Here is a 20,766-nt window from a genome sequence, read left to right as displayed (position 1 = left end):
ATATGTTAAAAAACTAAATAAAGTGATTAGGTTATCTGTTGTATATTAAGAATAATAAACAACAAGAAAAATCGTACAGTATTATTCAGACAATAATACTTTTATAGATGACAAAATCAAAGATAAGCGGTTTTATTGGAAATACATCTGATTGTTGCTTGACTAAATTTTCGTAAATAAATATTCCTAAAACAACAGATATTTAAATAAATTCATTAAACATCAAATATATGATTATATTCTATCCTTAGATAGGCCTGAAAACATGTATTTCAAATGTTTTGTATAATAAATGACAAAAATAAAAAATAGGGATAAGATACTCTAAAGCTGCTGTTAATTTATTTTCACGAACCGTGTTTTTTCACAGTAAAGATGTTCTTAATGAGTTATTTATTATTAGTTTGAAATAGTATTTGAGTAATTAGATTTGTGATACAATCCACGATCCGATTTATTCTTGTATACCTGCTGGATTTTAAGACGTTCACAGTTAATCAGATTTAATGGCCGCCATTTCGAAAGTATTAATGAATATTCTTTATAACTGGCCTTGTTACCGCAAATATTTGATCCAAATTACTTTACTTACTATTTATATTTGATGGATTGTTTAGGTTACAATTTTGTATATACCTTTATAACCCTAATTACATCAAAAATTTAAATTTCTTACAAGCTTTATTTTCAAAATAGTGATTTCTACAAAATCTTTAAGCGTAATTATCTTAAAAGCAATATATGGTAAAAAGGTCTCAATTATTACACAATTTAATTAAAAATCCAACGATACCAAGTTTTAAAAATTGGTTGTGAAATAAGATATATAGTTTGTTTTTTAAAACCAATTATCAAACAATATCCGCCTTTATTATATGTCAGCACTGAATGTGGACTGCAACAATCAGCTGTTTTGATTTTAGTTGCTCCAATCAGGTGATTTTAACATTACATTGCTGAACTGTGGTCATAATATCCTTAATATTTCTGAATAGGTTTATTTTGATTAAACGTCAGAAAAAACACTCTAATACATGTTGATTACCTAGACCAAAAATTAAAACAGTAGTTATTGTAGCTCTTTACTGTTAATCGCTTAATATTTCTATTTAATATTTTGTTTTTTAAATGGAAGACCTCAGACCTTAGCTTGTATTTATACGGAGTTTGAAGATATGCTATTGATTACGGTGGTAAACGTAGATGCTTAAATGTACCAGTAAAGATTGCTATTTGTTGCAGTTGTTAAGTTTGTTCTAACCGAGGTTTGAAGATTTTGTTCTACCCGGAAAATAAAACATTTAAAAAACATAAAAGTAGACTGTATACAAAATGAAATATTATGTATTTTTGTTTAGTATTTTTTAATTATTAATGAAGTAATATTTATGCCTCTATACACCTGTTGACTACCTAGTTTACAAATCAGTTCTAAAAATTACAACGAATTGAAAATTAGAGTGTAAGAACATTCATTACACTTTCCGACATAAATAGCCTTAAAATAATAGTACAGCTAAGCTGAAGTGTAATTTTAAATTGTACCTTTTTTTAACGCTTTATTAAAGACTTCACTGAGATTTCACTCTTCTTTTTACAATATTCTAAGAATGTTCATCCTTAAGTTTGACACTTCCAGATACATGGGGTTAGAAGTGCACGTGTGACTAATGTAACACACAATAGTTAAAGATTCTTTTACTGCATACAAAAAGGCTATGATTTTAAGTTTTTGTCCATACATCATTATAGTGTTCATTTATAGTTTATCTTTTCTCTATACTCGTGTAAAAGTATCCGTTACCTAGAGAGTATAATATGCCACACCTTGGGTCTGTACACTCAAACATTGTTTGATTTCTTCTTATATTTTTTTACGAAATTTCATCAAACAAATTCACTATACATAATAAGTTCTGTATTAATATAGGAATAACAACTGAGAATAACATCGATATTATTACTCGATACGGCCTGATCAGTTTTGAACAGTAGGGTCGGTAGTGTACGGACGGGTTTCGTCAGCTTCGTCAAAATTATGTGTGGACCTACAGTCCCACAATCGATATTTGCAGGTTGATTTCACTCTGTATATTTCAAATTTGGTAGACGGCCGATATATAACGAGCAACGATGTTAAGGCAAAAATAAGGAGTTTCAAGTTTTTATATGTTTACTAGCTGATACCCGCCCCTTCGTACGGAATTTTTGTATAATAACTGGTACGTTATAGACATCTCCTTCATGTCTTTAAAAAAATGGCATACTACTGATGAAATAAATTATGGTCATTGGAAAATATTCCAATTTTAATTTTAATGCATGATTTTTTTGAACTGACGTTCTAAAGTAATTATAAATCGCGATCCCTCCTTTCCTATAGTACTGTAGGTAATAGCAGACTTATGATCCACATTTGAAAATAGGGTTACTCATAAAAGGAGCAACATAACATATATGTGAGAATATTTTACATGTAATAGTTGATAACACTTAATATCAAAGTCCCAATATGAATTCTACTATTCATCTCGTAATATGACACTAATTATCATCGATACCGTTAGAAAAAGTAATATAATCGAGGGTATAATCCTTTACCAGAGGTATATATCTGCTAGAGGTAAGATGGACAGAAGTCGACCAAACAATTTTTTTTTATATTAACTAGTTAGGAGGAAACCTTTGCGGATTAATATACTTCATCATCCTTAGCTACCAATGCCTCATCCAAAAGTTTTTTTATCACAGTGTTAAGTTCATAAACTAATAATGCATCTTCAAGTTGTAGCCTCATGTGAAATATACCTTTCTTCCGACTCAGTCGGAAGGGATATTTTGTATTTGATGTTTCTATAATATATTCCTTTAATTATGAAAAATAGTTAGGCATGATTCTATAGAGGATATTTTACACGTAAGCAATAGTAATACTTATCGGCGTAACCTTGAGATATTTTTGTGAGTACCATTCTACGGATTTTTGTGTAGTGTTAAGTCTATGGAGCTGTTCCATTGTGCAGATGATTCACGGTACGCCTAATAGTGCATAAGATAAAAAAATTATATCTAGTTTCTTACTGCAGATGGTTACGAGTAATTATTTAAGGGCAGGTACTGAAAAATTATTTCTGTAATAAATGACAAGTCAAAAACTGTAATTTTTATGCTTTATCTGTTTAATTCCATAAAACCTAATTTTGAAATGTAATTAAAATTAAATATGAAACAATAATGCCGTAAAGATAAATTCTATACTGTGTGGCAGTGAACTATTTTGCCTAAAATACGAGCCTAAATTGTTTACAAAATTATATTAGTTTTTTAAATTTGAGTTAATTAAACTAAAAAAAGAACACTCCGTTTCCGTGAAGCTATTAAATAAAATAAATAGTTTAATTATGGATTCATATACAAATAACATAGTTTTAATTATATCTAGAAACATGTTTCATTGAGTTCTCACGATTGGATTAAGCCTGAACTGTTAATGCTCAGTGAATAAATACCCTTAACCCGGGATAGGTAGCGTCGTTAGGTTGCGCCTAACAAAAACGTTTGTTATATAGAATTTTTTTTAATTTTAGACTCAAACTTTTCAAACTCCAGCTATTCTCAAATGAGTATTTGAGTCACGTTTTTGAAGTTGTTATGCGATGATTCACGCACACGTGGTCTGTGAGAGGGAGGGGGAAGTGCGCCCCGCCGGCTTTGTTAGTCTGCGCCTCGCCACGATACCGACCGCGTCGCTGGCAGTGTTAGGTGCGCTATAACCTCGATACCTTTGGCGTTATTGTTTTGTTCATTTTACGCTGTTGTGATGTTCTATTGATAAGTGTTACGGTGACGTTATAATGGCTTACAGACCTAGTGATTCTGTTTCTTTTGAGTTGGATAGAAGAAGAGAACGATGTCGTACTGATGAAACTTTTGCTTCTGACTGTGAAAGTGACGCTACTACTGAAAATTCTCCACATCATACTGATACGGAGCAATCCAATGATTCTGCTAGTGATGAAAGAGCCAATCTCCCAATTTCTGAACCACCTAACCCTCCAATTCTTCAGTGTATACCTTCCAGAACCACATTGCAGCCCTCAAGTCAGCATAGAAGCCAGAAATGTCCACCTGCAACAGCTACAATGCAGCCGTCTGGAATCCAATATACTGGAAAGGACGAGCATACTAATTGGCAAGTACATAAACAACAAAATAAGAAAAGAAAAACTATTAAGAATAATATTATTACTAAACTGCCCGGCGTAAAAGGTGAAGCGAAAAAAACGGAAAAGCGCTGTAGATTGTTGGAAATTGTTTATTTCTGATGAAACTTAACAATGATATTGTATATTTTTACAAATGCAAAGCTATCTAAAATGGCCAATTTCGTATCAAAAAGAAGGAAAAAGACTGCCCCCAAACTAACTTTGATGAACTATTAGCCTTTTTTGGTGTTCTATACATGTTGGGTGTAAAGAAAAGCAACCATTTGAACACATCAGAAATGTGGGAAACTAATGGTACAGCTCCAGAGTTTTTCAGAGCAATAATGTGTGAAAGACGTTTTCACCAGTTGTATAGGGCTATTCGGTTCGATGACAAGGGAACTCGAAATGCTCGTAAAAAAAAATTGACAACCTGGCTCCAATCAGAAAGGTTTTTGAGAGTTTCGTCAGTAGTTGTAATTCAAGTTATACACCTGGGGAATACCTAACAATAGATGAGATGTTAGAGGGTTTTCGCGGAAGATGTATGTTCCGCCAGTATATCAGCAGTAAACCTGACAAATATATGGAATTAAAAATTTTATGCGATGGTTGATGCCAGAACCTTTTTTTACAGTTAATATGGAAATTTATCCTGGTAAACAACCAGCCGGATGTCCTTACACCTACAGACAATTCTGCAGCCGCAGTCGTAAAGAGAATATTCCGAACCCATTGACAAATCTGGCAGGAACATTACTATGGATAATTATTTTACTTCAGTTCCACTTGCCAATGATCTGTATGCTAACCATAGGACAACAATAGTAGGCACAATCAGAAAAAACAAGCCTCAATTACCACCAGAATTTTTGAATGTCAAGGAAAGACCAGTTGGAAGCAGTATGTTTGGATTCGGCAAAGAACCTAATAATACTTTGTTAGTTTCATATGTGCCCAAGAAAAATAAAAATGTTCTTATGCTTTCCACTCTAACATGATGATGATACCATCGACCCTGAAACCGGAGATGACAATCAAACCAGGAAGTCATTACTTTTTATAATTTAACTAAAGGAGGTGTTGATGTTGTTGATAGGAAGAAAAAAGACTATAGTGTCAAAAGAGTCAACAACAGATGGTCTCTAGTAATCTTCTGTGGTCTTCTTTGATCTGGCTACTGTCAATGCCCAGATCATTTATTTCTCAAATACGGGAGATACAATTCCAAGAAGAAAATCCATCACCAATCTTGCAATGGACCTGGTCAAACCACATCTTTTGAGACGTTCGTGCCTCAGTCGATGTGCTATCAATTGGACTCAGACAGTCAATCAAAAACGTTCTTGGCCAAGACCTTCCTGTCAGGAATGAGAGACAAGGTAATTATTGCTCAATATACTCGTACTTTATGTTTCCAAAGAAAATTAAATTGAACAACAAATAGTATTGATATAAATGTAAACTATAATCATTAATAGTACATAAACATAATTATAATAAACTATGGTATGTGTCTTTATCTTTGCAGAAACATTCGGGCGGAAACCAAGGTGTGCCTACGGCCCCGTACGAAAAGAACCGATTTACCTCAGTCTGCTGTGGTAATTGCAGAAAATCTATTTGCAAAGAGCATACTGGACAAACAAAAATAGTATGCAGTGAATGTGTTTCCCAAGAAGTCCAAACAACTGACTGAAGAGAACATTTTAAGGGAAAACATTTGTCATTGACGATTTGTTTGAGCTAATTTTTATTGAAATTGTATTGGACTGACATGAATTTTAGATGAACAATTTCTAATTATACTTTCACTTAGCAATGTAATACTTGTGTTACTTTCATCCCTCTCTTGATATTTACGTAATATTAAACACATTCTAATAAGTTAAACTAGTTTCCGATCATGTCACAATGTAATACCAGATAGGAAATGTAGGTATTTACATTATGTATATATATATATATATATATGGATGTAATATATGTTAAAATTTATAAGAATACTATAAAATGTTATAAAATTTATTCAAACTGTCCAAAACAAGTCTGTATAAGCACACTAAACTGATGTTAGGGAGCGCCTATACGCGCTACCTCTCGTGTTTTCCTTTACGATAACGCTACCGATCCCGGGTTAACTAGGCAATGAGTAGATCTTCCATTGGTATGGACGCCCAGTACGCAACGCCTGTACAATAAAAATGACACAGCATAGATACTAGACTAATTGTGTATAAAACCCATAATTACATTTTACCTTACGTAATATTCCAAAAATAGCTTTTACTTTCAAAAAAATGTACAACTGTAGGTACAGCAGTAAATATCTTATATTCAAGAGGAAAACAAATGATAGTATTTTTATAGTATTCTTATAGTTGATATGAAATAACTTAATATACAATAATACAAATCCTATATCTCAAAAGAATGAATCCATACATCTAAATTAAGACAGCTAATTAAAATTTAAAAACAAAAGCAGCATTTATCATTAGTTTTAATTTGTCTCAAATTACTGTATACTCGTAATTAAAAAACGTAAAGGGAAAAGAGCCTACATGGGCTTTAATGATCTGTGCGAAGAGAATTTTATGTTTTTGTGATATATATTTAGCAGTGCGTTAATTAATTTTACAAATGTATTAACTGAAAGAATCAACTGAAATAGAGTAAATGAAGGATATGATTTAATTAATTATTTTAATAGGTGATATTTAGAAAAAATTAAGAAAGCAAAGTTATGAGTGAAAATTGTTACAAAAATATGACAATGCGTGTGAGAGGGAGGAGTGCTAAGGTCTATTAGCCTTGTTAGTCGGAGCATTTATTATGTAATATTAAGTCTATGTTAATTTTGAAGAGAAAGTAGGCATATTTGATTATTATATTATTTAATCGTTTATCGGAAATTGCAAAACAATCGTAGATAGCAGCTTATAAGTGGCAGCGTCACAAAAATCCAGATAACAACTATTATATTTATGATTAAATTAAATGTGTAAAAGATAAATATCCTTTTTGCTGGTTGAATGCTAGGGGGTGCTAATTCAGTGACTGAGCCATGTCCATGTGCTGAATAAGCAGCCCCTTGGAACAGGGGGGTGTTAATTCAGGGCTTCGACCATGTCCATGCGCTGAATAAGCACCCCCTTGTAGTCGGGGGGTGCTAATTCAGTGCCTGGTCCGTGTCCGTGCGCCGAATTAGCACCCCCCTGCCGTGACATCAGAGCCCGAGGGGGTGCTTATTCCAGGGGGTGCTAAAGCAGCGTCCCCTACAGTTGTACTCCGCGTGACTAAATACGTTCCAAATTTATCAAATGGTGATCTGTGTAATGGTTCTTTTTTAATCTTAAATAATTGATATTTGCAATACTACTATGTTATTTGACTAATAAACAAAGTATTTAACAATGGCTGATCGTGATCGTGAGCAGTTGCAACGTTGGTTGCGAGAAACTGAGGATGACAGTGAAAGTGTTCTTTGTGTCCAAGATCCAGATGAATCAGAAAAGGACGACGTGGAATATTTCGACGAGAATACGTCTGATGAAATCGTTGAAGAAGGCAACCCTCCAGACACCCCACCAGCTGGTAGTGTTGAGGTTCCGGACGTGGGGATGGAAGAAGAACCAGATATACCAGGTATCGCTCTAGTAGCAGGCCTACAAGGCCCATTAGTAAATCCTGAATTTTATTTGGGTAACGATCGTGAAACAAGATGGTACGAGTATTTGGACCCACAAGTTCCTCAAAGATCACGCACTCCAAGACACAACATAATACCCACTTTTCATCAACCAGGACCTCAAGGTAACGCCAGAAACGCACAAACTCCTGTAATGGCATTTCAATGCATGATTACTGATGAAATGATAACAAAAATTGTTGATTATACAAATATCTACATTCAAAAAGTAAGACCAAAATTTGAAAGGCCGAGAGATGCAAGGCCCACATATTATCGAGAAATAAGAGCTGTGATTGGGATATTATATATTGCAGGTGTTCTGAAAGCCGGAAGAAGAAACATAGACGACATGTGGGATAACTCCATGGGGACTGGTGTAGAAGCAGTATATCTCACTATGAGCAATAGCCGGTTTAGATTTGTATTACGTTGCCTCAGATTCGATAATGTGCTTAGCAGAGAACAAAGGAAGTCCTTAGACAATTTGGCTGCATTCCGGGAAATATTTGAAATGTTTGTTTCAAATTGCAAGACATCCTACAAACCCACTGATTATCTGACTATTGACGAGCAGCTGGTGGCGTTTAGAGGTAATTGTACCTTTAGGGTTCATATGCCAAGTACACCTGCTAAATACGGGCTAAAAATCTTTGCCCTTGTATCTACAACTAACTATTATGCTTCAAACCTGGAGGTGTATGTGCGTAAGCAAACAAATAGCCCTTTCAACATCAGTAACTTCACACAAGACACAAGGTTAGTAGAGCCAATTTCAGGAACAAACAGGAATGTTACACTTGATAATTGGTTTACCTCTGTACCACTTGCTATGAAGCTGCGCGAAGAAAAGAGACTTAGAATGGTTGGAACTTTACGGAAAAACAAACGTGAAGTTCCTCCAAACTTTTTACCAGATGCAGCTAGGGAATTGAAAAGTAGTATCTTTGGATTCCAAAAGAATTGTACATTGCTTTCGTATGTACCTAAAAAGAAGAAGGCCGTGTTGGCTATTTCAACAATGCACGACAATGCTGCCATTGACCCAGCCACAGGGGACGACAGGAAGCGAGTTATCATTACTACTTATAATAACACCAAGTATGGTGTAGACGTTCTTGATAAAATGTGTCGCCAGTATGACACTGCAAGAAACTCCCGAAGGTGGCCCTTAACCCTATTTTTTCATGTTTTCAATGTAGGGGGAGTAAATGGCTCTTTGCATTTACAAAGATAACCAAAACCAGGACTTTGTTAGTCGGATGGAATTTGTAAAAACTATAGCATTCGAACTTATGAAACCACAGATTGAACACCGCATCAGCCAGGAATGATCCCAAGAGAAATTAGAATCAAAGGAAGATTGCTATTGAAACTTGATGGGGACGGAGCACATCAAAATCAGCCTCAACCAGCAGTACCCGCAGGGACGCATGGTCGATGTTACTTCTGCGGCAGAGCCAGGAACAAGTCAACAAGGAAAACGTGTAATAAGTGCCATAATATGTCCTGATCACCTGAGAAGTGTGTGTGTACAGTGCCAAGAATAAAAGAACACAAAACTGAACATAATTTACAAAGCTCTGTTATTATGATACACTTTTTAGGCCTAAGTGTGTGTAGTAAGTTAGTTATAGTTAAGTGTTTTAATATACCTGAAAATTTTAAATAAAAAGTGGTGGTGGCAATTAAAATAAAACCATTAATTATAAGCAAATGTGTAGCATTACTTTATATCTCAATTTTATTTGTATAACAAAAAAGTTTTAACTAGCAATCTGCTTCTATTATTGATTTGTTCTTGTTTTTATTGCAAATATGTTACAAACAAGTTGCTATTATATCGATACGCCAATAATTTCTTAATTTTTAAAAACAATTATATTTAATTTTAGTGTACATATTAATGATATCTTTGCCCACAGTATGATACTTTGCTTACAAATACATGATACATAAGAAAAAATTGTCAAGAATTGTCTAAACATTACAAAATAAAGTTATTTATTGTTAAAAAAAAACCCTCAAAATACTTATTAAATCCATTATGATGATGAAATATGGTTTTATACCTAAACTGGTACATTTAAAAAAACATTGTAATTGGAGTACATTTGTACTCCGCGCGACTACTAACGTTATGAAATCCGAGCGACTGATGGAGTGTTAATCATAACGTCAGCAACAGATCTAAAACTATAGCATAAGTATGAGGATTCTGACCTATTAAAAATTCCTCGTATATAAGGAATACACTTAAATGAAATAATACCTACTGGAATTGCATTATACATTTACAAAGTTAAGAAACAAGTTATTTAACTAATTATACGAACCGAGGAACTTCAAATTCTTCACTTTCGCCACTTAAAGGGATCACAACGTATTGTTTGAAGGAAGTGTTGTACTCGATCACGGCCACATCCGTCCAAACGTACTCCGGCAAACTTATCTTAGGCCTATACAGATGATAACATTTTAAAATTTCTTCATACGTAACATATATAAACAACCTTAAATAGCCTTTAGATATTCTTATTATTTACTCTGTGTAAAAGAAACATAATATGACGGACAGAAATGTATAAATTGTCAGAAGTCACAAATCCTTCATTCAGTTATATATAATACCTTTACATGCAAAAATAACCCAGACAACACAACATGGCGTATGTGGTCGATGAGTGCCTACTTCAAAGTGCAGTCCTTTAATTTCACGTTGCAGCATCGGCATTACATACTATTTTCCATAAAATTCCAAATATAACAAAAATACACATAAATACATTCTCCCAATCCCAGATTACGTTTATTACTTATAAATATGCAGAAAAACAGTCTATGAATAAACAGACTATACAACAATGAATATCAATACAATAAATATTGTAATTATATATATAATAATAATATGTGCATCTCCTTTTGAATTGTTAATAGATGATTTTAAATCGTACATAATTAATCTCACTACTTAAGTACGATTTACATAATTGCAATTTTTGAAATTTGAAGGTGTAAAGTCATTTAAAATACCTAAACACTTTTTAGTACCATAATTAGATCGTAGTACGTATATTCATTTGTTTAGGGAAATATTTAGGCGTTTCATCGTGGAATACAGATACAGTTTCCCATTCAGGCAAAGACCCAAGTTCTAATTTAAATTAAACATGCACATTTTGTGCATTCACTCTCATTGAAAGATCTTAAAAAAGTGCTTTCCATCCGATACCAAAGCCCAAATTATAGTATTTGAATTATCAATAATAACGGTGTACAAATAGTTATGTATTTTTAACGAGCAGCGAAAAGTTTAGTACACATAAAAACCTGCATATATTGTCTAATACAGACCACTGTAAACAACAAAATGTTGTTTTCATTTAATATGAGGCATAAAGAGACAACGAATTAGATAATTACTTAGCATCAGCGAGGGATGAGCTCAAAATAGACCCACTGCCACTGAATTTCTTAGGCTTGCGCATCGAGGTTTTCTTTCTTTTCTGCATGAAGGCTCGAGCTGGCACCGGATGTTTTACACCATCCACCTCCCCCAGGCTGAGCCATTCGGCTTCAGTTCTGGAAGCATTCAGTTACTGTTAATACAAGGTGTTAACAAACTCTTTGGTGATCTCTTGAGAATTTATCCTTCCGGTCAAGGACAAACAAAATATATGATATAATAATATAAACATGGATAGCCTGTACATGTTTTTAGATAAAATGCTTTTTAATTCTAAAACATATAAAGATATAATACTAAAATGTTTGTTCGTGCATATCCAAATAAGGATAATGATTATGATGATTATTAATGATTAATGATTCGATGATGCCACGTGAAAAGATGGCGGATGATGTCGTAAAACGTAATAAGAGCATAATTAATGTTAACTAATAATAAAGTTGTTAAGTTTAGTAACCTTAACGTTTAAACCTTGAAAATTATACCGTGGATAGTTAAAACGTTGTATGTACAAATGAGAGCTTTTCCAAAGTTCATTCTTTTATAAATTGAGTTGCTATCGCTACATTATTAAACATTCACAGCTCTACTATGCATTATAATAATTTTTCCTAAACCCTCTTAGTCACATTTATGTGACTTTTTTTTAATAAATAATAAATAAATAAATTTTTAAACAAAATATGACTCTTTTAATAAAAGAAAAATATATTTTTTCCAAAACTTATCTAGGTCCCTCAGAGGTTTTTTTCCAAAACTCACCATGTCCAGAAGCATGCGCAATACAGGACAACAGCTGACTGGACTCAAGCTATTATGCGATATAGCAGTAATAAACATAACCTCACTTGTTGATGTTTTAAGCTGCCAGTGTGTTGCATTTATGTTTCCAGTGTTTAAGTGTATTCTTAACAGGCAAGCCTGTACATGTTTTTAGATAAAATGCATAAAATGCATGCCAGAAACAGCTCACAGGCTAAAGATGAATCTCACATTAGCTGCAAACATGTTCACAATGAGATAAAATCATGCAAGGAAACTTATTAAATAAAGAGGACATCACCGATTTCCATAGCAAACTATATTCTAATCGGTCTAAAGTTGAACAGGACAATTTTCTTATGAAATATATTATGATTGTGGAGCCAAAACGCCAGAGGCCTAGAAAGGCAAATGATCCTAGACCTAGGATACTTACTCAATACGTTGTAAGAGAGAAATCTGGGCAAATGTTGCGGGTATGTGCTCAAAAGCTATTCTTCCTTGACCAGTATAAGTATATTTCGCCTAAATGGTATATCAAAACACCTTAGTGCTGTTGGCACAGATTCAAAAATTAAAAAGATACTGATTAAACATCCTCCATCATAGAATACATAAAACCTTAAAATGTCGAGAAAGCCATTATGGAAGATGTAAGAGTGTTCGGGTGTATATGGCCCCAGATTTATCGGTTAAAACAATGTGGCGGCTGTGGAAAGAAATAAGGCGAAAAGAGTCCTTGCCTGTAGCATCGTACAGCAAATTTTATAATATTTTTCAGAAAAAATTCAATATAGCATTGGGAATCCTAAAGCAGATGTGTGTTCTTTTTGCGATGGAAGAAATAAAATTAAAAAATGAAGTGTTCAAAATCTCCAGCCGAAAAAAAAAGCTAACTTAATGTGTCAGTATAGACTTCATAAATTGCGAGCAGAAAAGTTTTATGAAATTTTGAAAATGTATGAAGAAGGAGTCCTAAATGTTGCATTCGACATGCAACAAAATCAGCCATTGCCTATGATAAGAGTAACCGAAACATTTTATGCTCGTCAGATATGGTTATATAACCTAACCTTTATTGTTCATGAAGAGATCCAAGATACAAATAACACATTTATCTATTCATGGACTGAAGACCAGTCTGGAAGAGGATCAAATGAAGTTGCTTCTGCTCTTCATCATTTTTTTTGGTCTCACTTAGAGGATAAATATCAGGAGACAGTCCATGAAGGTTCTGGTCCCAAAATTCTTCGACTGTTTTCAGATGCAGCGTCAAGTCCAGAATAAAAATTCGACATTTGGTGGGATTACTTCTTGATTATGTACAAAGGAGTAAGATCTTTGAAAAAATAGAACATGTTTTCCCTATAAGAGGCCATAGTTTCATGCCCCCAATTCGTGTGTTTTGGAAGAAATAGAAAAGAAATACCGGAGTAAGGAAAAAAATAATTTCTCCGCAGCAATACCACGATATTTTGCAGGAACATGGCACTCTAAAACTTTTAGGTAGCGACTGGAACTCGTAAATTTTAAAAGAATTGCAGATACCATTTTTTAAAACACAAATGCCTTTTTTCAATGAGAGAACAGCGTGTTTTCAAATATGAAAAGGGAGAAAACTGTATATCTGTTAAAAATAGCTACACTGGAGATTACAGTAAGCATGAAATCAAAAAGAAGAATTTCTTAAAAAACTGGGACTTCACTCTACAGGCTGGTCAATGTTGTAAAGGAAAGCAATCACATTAGTGAAAAAAAGAAAAAGGATGTGCAAGAACTTTTTGAAAATTTGTTCAATTATCTGAAGAGGACCAGCAATACTACGGTTAAAGCACTTCAAGACGTAGTTTCAGATGTGGCAGTGCAAGATCATTCCGAAGTAGTTTATGACGAACAGGAACCTTTTCTGTAAAGTCTTTGACAATGAAATATTATATTGTAAAAGCTTAGTTTAATTTTTTTTTAATAAATCCTGTTAGTATTAAAATATGAACATATGTTATTACTGGGGAACACGTAATGCAGTGTTAAAACATTTTTTCCAAATACTTTCTAAGTCCCACGTTTTTTTCCAAACATCACTAAGTCCTTGGGACTGTGTTTGAAAAAAAGCCTTCTCAAAAATAAATTGACTTCATTCAAATGAATATTTAAAAAAATCAGTGTTTTCAAAAATTTAAATAAGTAAGTACTTCTTTTAACAATATGGTGCATAGTAATCTGATAAATGAGCGGTTGTTCAAAAACGGGTTTCCTGAAAAATTACCTTTTTGGACTTAGCAGGTTTTGGAAAAGTGCTCTTCAATTAGTGGCCGATTTTTATACATTAGGTCTCAAAACCTCTGTAATTACATTTTGGAAGTAATAAATTTATTTAAAGATTTCCAAAATCTTTTACTTTCAAATTTTTACGTTAGTAAACTTTAACAATTTCAACTGTTTACCATATGGAAACGTGGTGTGATAACTTTTTCACTTGGTTTGAGACTAGAACGACAACAATTGGGCCACATTGGAACATTTAATCTTTATTGGTTCCTAACATTAAAAAATATGAAAAACGTGTACAGACGGTAAATGGAGCACACTTCTTATCCATGTTAATATTACATTTTTAATTCACCCCAAAAATGTCCAAAGAGACCATAAGATAATTTGTAAATATACTGCAGTTTGTTGAAGAACCCGTTACTCTACTAAATCTGTCCTTGAAGGAAACAAACCTCGACTCGAACTCTTCATCGTCGAAGAGCTCCAGGGCCAAGAAGTGCAGGCTGCTGGGGTCTACGTTCAGAGGAGTCGGGAGACTCATATCCTCGGCACTCACGCTGTAATTTGTCTCCAGATAATTCCCGATGTCTATGTTAACAAACTCACGCCGTCTCTGCTCCACCACCACGCGCTTCAAGCCCTTTATGGCGTCCATGTGCAATTTGGGCATAAACGCCTTTTTCGGTATTACCTGTGAATATACACGGCGAAGTAGTTGTAATGACTCCAATTGTATTTTTTTACTGAGAGAAGATTCTCAGTTTACTACATTCCTTAATAAATTTTAAGTTCACTACTCACTGTTTTAAAAGGATTTTTGGTAAAACTTACAACATGTTTTAAAATTGTAATCTCCTTAATTTTACAGGTATTAAATACTAAAACATATACCAAAGTTACCAAATCAAGAAATACAGTAGTAAACAAGCCAAATTCATAAAACTTACAATTCAATTCAAGAAAATACACAAAGAAACAAATCTCCTTGTGCGCCGGGATAGTCGGAAAATTTTAGGACATCTGGCAAAACGTTTTGCAGAAATTACGTTTAGAATATAAATAATAATTATGTCGTCGTCAGACAACTAAATAGAGACTAAAAGTAGCCTTATTAAGGGTCTGTGTAAGGTTAGCTGACCCTCATTTTATATAGAAACATCAGGTATAAAGTTACGGTTACAAGTTAGCGGTATTCATTCTTGCTAGACACAGCCCTTTTATACTGTTTATAAATCTATAGTTATATTTAATATTTTTGACAAACTCTTTAAAAACTATTCTCCATTAGATATGATGCTCCCCTAAAAATTATTTCTTACGCATTTTGTATGCATTTACAAAGCTTGAATTTCTCAACTAAAAAGAATATTAAGCCGTCTACGTTGTAAATTTTTAAAAGTTAAACCAGCGCCGTGTTTAATAAAAAGTGGAACTTTTAAGATCGGGTTTGCAAAATTATCCTCTCCTAATGCAATAAGGTACTCGAACTTTAATCTCATTTTAGGTTTTTTTCTCCTAGCGGGCATCCCAATATATATGAAAGAAAACTGATAAGTAGGCCAACTTCATAAAGTAGATTTTTATGTGCAAGAATGATTTACTCCGTGTTATTGCTTTATATGCGATCAGAAAATATAAAGCCGGTGCGGGACTTTATAAACCTTTAATGTTTATAAAATACTATTTTAGGTATTTCAATATTTAAAAAGCTAACCGTACTGAGTCTTTATTTCAAAATTATTTCACTTCATTTGATATCTGTCTACGCAAAGCTTAAATCTTACATTATAATCTATAATTTCTTAATCAATACTTAATAAACAGTGAATAAAGTTATTTCGTACATAAAAAATGCTTTCACTTAATACCCCTATATCTGATTAAAGATGTGTATCAGAGGTGATAAAAATTAAAATAACACAGCCTCAACTATTAACACATTTTGGAATACTTACTACATTATCAAATAACGTCCATTGCTCGGACGGGGACAAGAAGGCTCGGCGATTGGACATTTTCAGATTCCTCGGCGCGCACATTTTGGTCTTAATCTTCCACAAATTGCACAACTTTAAGTGCGGGTGGTCAGAGTCTTCACATTTGTCATATCGGTCAAGGACGTTATGACTGATGGTAAGTCCTTTCAGAGACGAGCGGTTTTCAGCCATTTCTGCCGAAGGTCACGCTGGAACAAACAGTTTTGTTTTATCTCGTCGCACAAATATTTGTAATTTTAAGTGTTTTCAATCATCTGAATAATTTGTTTTGGAAAAACAATGTTATAAATACACTGTAATTTACAATAACAACGATGTCATGAATGAATGAATGATACTATCCTGGATATTTGACTTTGAAATGTATAATAGCCCTCAGCTGCCCATACCGTATCTTCGACACTTAGGCGGGGGTACGGTACAGTATTCCACAGGTCCGCATTTTCAGCATGACTAGTGTTGGGTCTACATTATATGGATTTTTGGCATCTCTGTGAGGTTTTACTTTAAGCTGTTTAAGCGATCGACAGGATGTGTTTATCAGCTTATGTGGTAAATTGATTCCCACAGAACTACTACTATGGTATATGAGTAAAACATGATCTTTTCGGAAATTTGCAGTTGGTCGGTAATACAAGAAATTGTTCAGGTGGATCAGTTAACATCCTCTCTTCCTGAGGCTGTACTATAGTTTGCGCTTTCAAGAACGGATGACTTACTCAGAACCACTAGAAGTGAGCACTAAGTCCATTCTTACAATGTTGTAAGCAATCTTAGTGACCGCTAGTCTGTGATTTACACCATCTAAATTACACGAAAGCATGTTTTTTTTTTTAATTATTATCAAATATTGAATATGACATCCGACGAGATTGTCGAAATTCTAAGGCAACATGACTAAAGGAACACAATGTTTACGAGTGTAACAGATGTCTAAGAAATATTGACTTAACTAACTTTCCATGGGTTACTGCAAAAGTGTAGTTGATTCATCACCACGAAGCTACCGATCTCAGACAATGAGAACTCACATTAGATTTGCACGGTTTTCCTATTACTTCCCGTCAGACAAACGTCGGAAACTACCTGCGGACACACGGATTCCCAGCAGCACGCTGAGGGGTTGCGTATTCTACAAATATATAAACGTTCCGAAGTAAACCAAACTGACACGCAGCATTAATATAATATTTATAGTAATGTTTAAATAATCTTAGTGTTCACCACTCTACCTGAACTGTTTTATAACCCGAGGTTCACACCCGTTCCTCTTGGAGTAGGTCTAGATTCAAAATGTAGTAGTATATATAAATCAACAATACTAGTTCATTGAGATATGTACATTGTCTAGTGTTTGAATACAAACATAACATTATAAATAAAGTAAACTCATAGACATCGAGTAAAAATACGATCAGCAGTTCGCATAAGACTTGATTGTTACTGTTGTTGACACAGAATGTAATGGTTTCAAACATATGATTTCTTTTATATCTAAACACTTTGGATTTAGAACGAATCGATAATTTTCTTTACAGAGCGTTTATGTGTGCAGGCATAATTAATTATATTTCCGAAGTAATCTTTCATCAGACTCATTACAATAGTAAGTATGAAACCGAATTATTTGATAACGTGATATGAAAAATGAAACACAACCTGCGTTAAAGTGTATTCCTCATACTGTTTAATATAACAGACCTTAAACCCTGATATTATTTCTGATCGCACAAGATCAAAATATATAATAGTTTAGACTCTTCTAAATATAAATTCTTGTAAAACGATCATCCGCTCTGGCGTTATAGAACGCTGTAATAAAATGGCAGTTGTTGCCCGTATAAACAACATAATATGACTGTATACTTTATGGATATTTAAACGATATCCATCGAAGTTTGAAATTTACAGCTCGTGATAATAATTACAGCTACAAATGGCACATTCTCTAATAAATAAATAAGTCTACGGCTAAATATAAAAATAAAATAGTAAAAGTGCAGATGTAACATTGTTCTAATGAGGCTAATCAAGATGACCGCAAGTACTTAGGGAAGGAAGTAGACAAAAAGGGAGCCAATTAGAGAGTAGCAAAAATACACGGGAAGAGTTCGAAAAGAGGGAAGTTAGAGCATAGAAGGCACTCCAAATCAGATCGCAACCAGAAAGAACGGGCTCCGTGATAGATAGCAGTGAGATCTACCGGATGCAACACGAGATGGGGGCGCAGGAAGTCTAGATTTCGCATAAAAATCGTTAGTGCTACCGATCCAATATTCATAAGCTGGCGCTGAATTGCGAGGAGAGTTTCCGTGAGGAAGAAGTGGTATAAGCTGTCCGCAATAAAGATTTTTCAATTCTGTAGGACATACGTAAACAATTTTAAAGAGAATATCAAAAACTCGGAGAATCTAAAGAAAATATAGAAGCGGACACAAGAGTGCAACACCAAACCAGATTTAACCATCTATGTCAAGACGACGATAGGTCTCCTACAACCCTACAGTGTGAGGTAATCCTGGAAGGAGCGACCATTAAAGAGACATTCACACGAGATTTAACTACTACTCATTTTATTAATCAGTGTGTTTTTGTATATTTAATCATTAATAAGTTGTAATAGTATATTTTCCATTTAAATATAAAATTCAACCATTTATTTATAAAGCTATTTAATTCTAATATTTCAATATAAAAAAATACAATTTTATGGTAGCCATCCAGATAAAACATTATATTTAATAAACTGTTTTAACCCTGTACAGTAGGGTGGGCTGAAAAAACTAAATTTTCGAGCATCGAGTTCTAATAGGGCTCAAAAGTTGCGTATTATTGAGCTGATTAAGAGAAAAATAATAAAAAAATATTAATTAAAATCTTTAGTTCGCGCATCGAGCTTAAAGTTTTCTAAAAAATGTAATTTTTTGCCACTTTGAAAAAATATTTTAAACCCGCTTATGATGATTTTTTTATTGTACTACCATATATATACTAGGTACGTTTATAAGTCCATAACGTCAATAAAAATATTTAGATACTTTAAACCAACATATAAAGTTTGCAAAATGTAAAGAAAATCTCTAACAATTTCCTTAAAAACAAATATTCTAGTAGTTTGATGACTCACGCGGTGAGCAGCAGGAAGTTAGGCATTGATGCATTGGGGGTGTAGATAAGGTAGTGACAAATCAACTCTTGAAGAAAGAAGAAAGGAAACAAGCAGAGAGCCTGCGGGAAAACTTGAATGATGGTTTTGAAAAGGAAGCCAAGGAAATAGGAATATCTTCGCAAGAAAATCCGACTGAACCTAATCCACCGACAACCCCCTCCAATACATCCCAAATGAGACTCAGTTTTCAATCAACTGCTTTAGTTAGTGACAGATTTGGCATATCTGACAGAGCAACGGCAGCAATAGCATCGAGTGTGCTATTTGATCTTGGAATGGTATCAGAGTCAGATACTTCACTAGTAATTGACAAAAATAAAATTCGAAGAGAAAAACAAAAGGCAAGACAGGCTATTAAAGAAAAATACCTCGAAAATACAGAAACAAAGGGAATCTACTTTGATGGGAGAAAAGACAATACTTTTTTCCAGGATAAACTTGGAAATAAAATGTACCGTAGGGTCAAGAAAGAAGAACACATAAGTATTGTACGAGAACCAGTAGGCCAATACATAGGTCATGTAAGCCCAGACAGCTTAACTGGACAAAGGATTGCAGAAAGCATTCTCAATTACCTTGAAGATAATTCCTTTCATTTAGATGAGGTAGAAGCTGTTGGTTGTGATGGAACAACAACCAATACTGGTTGGAAAAACGGTATAATTCGAAATATCGAAGCGAAAATTAATCGTCCACTCCAGTGGTTTATCTGTTTACTTCACTTTAATGAACTACCGTATAGGCACTTATTTCAGTTCTTGGATGGAGAATCTACAGGACCTTCAACTTTCAGTGGAGTTATTGGCAAACGTCTTCCCGATTGCAACAAAATGCTTGTTGTGGAGTTTGAAAAAGTAGAATCTGAAATCATAGATATTGACACAAAAGATCTAAGCAAAGATCAGCAGTACCTTCTCGATATCGTCAGAACCATCCAAACGGGCAATTGTACTATAGATCTGGCTAATAGAGATCCAGGGCCTCTAAGTCATTCCCGTTGGTTGACTTGTGCTAATAGGGTGTTACGTTTGTACATTTCAGATAGTAATCCTTCAAATGAACTGAAGATTCTTGTTCAATACATAATGAAGACCTATGCACCAGTCTGGTTCGACATAAAACGCCATCATTCCGTGAAGTATAACTTTCCATGAAATGGGCGAAGAGCTGCAAATCTGTGATGTTTTACTCTTTGAAAA

The 20,766-nt window shown here is 33.9% G+C and overlaps 1 protein-coding gene across 1 annotated transcript in view; it reads right to left on the bottom strand.

Annotated features, from left to right (window-relative positions):
* The window catches only part of LOC124357907 (dynein axonemal heavy chain 1-like), a 31,843-nt gene extending 12,789 nt beyond the window's left edge, over positions 1 to 19,054 (bottom strand). Inside the window, exons 1-4 of the mRNA XM_046810020.1 lie at positions 16,357 to 19,054; positions 14,854 to 15,092; positions 11,323 to 11,481; positions 10,233 to 10,355 (exon numbers count right to left, since the gene is read on the bottom strand). Coding sequence (XP_046665976.1) covers positions 10,233 to 10,355; positions 11,323 to 11,481; positions 14,854 to 15,092; positions 16,357 to 16,569 — 734 coding nt within the window. The 5' untranslated portion in view covers positions 16,570 to 19,054. The remainder of the gene's footprint in view (positions 1 to 10,232; positions 10,356 to 11,322; positions 11,482 to 14,853; positions 15,093 to 16,356) is intronic.
* Between the last annotated feature and the right edge of the window lie 1,712 nt (positions 19,055 to 20,766).

The sequence above is a fragment of the Homalodisca vitripennis genome, chromosome 3 (assembly GCF_021130785.1).
Source record: "Homalodisca vitripennis isolate AUS2020 chromosome 3, UT_GWSS_2.1, whole genome shotgun sequence".
Lineage (NCBI taxonomy): Eukaryota > Metazoa > Arthropoda > Insecta > Hemiptera > Cicadellidae > Homalodisca > Homalodisca vitripennis.
The sequence above is the reverse complement of the archived record's forward strand: the minus strand, read 5'-3'. Positions and strand labels throughout refer to the sequence as shown.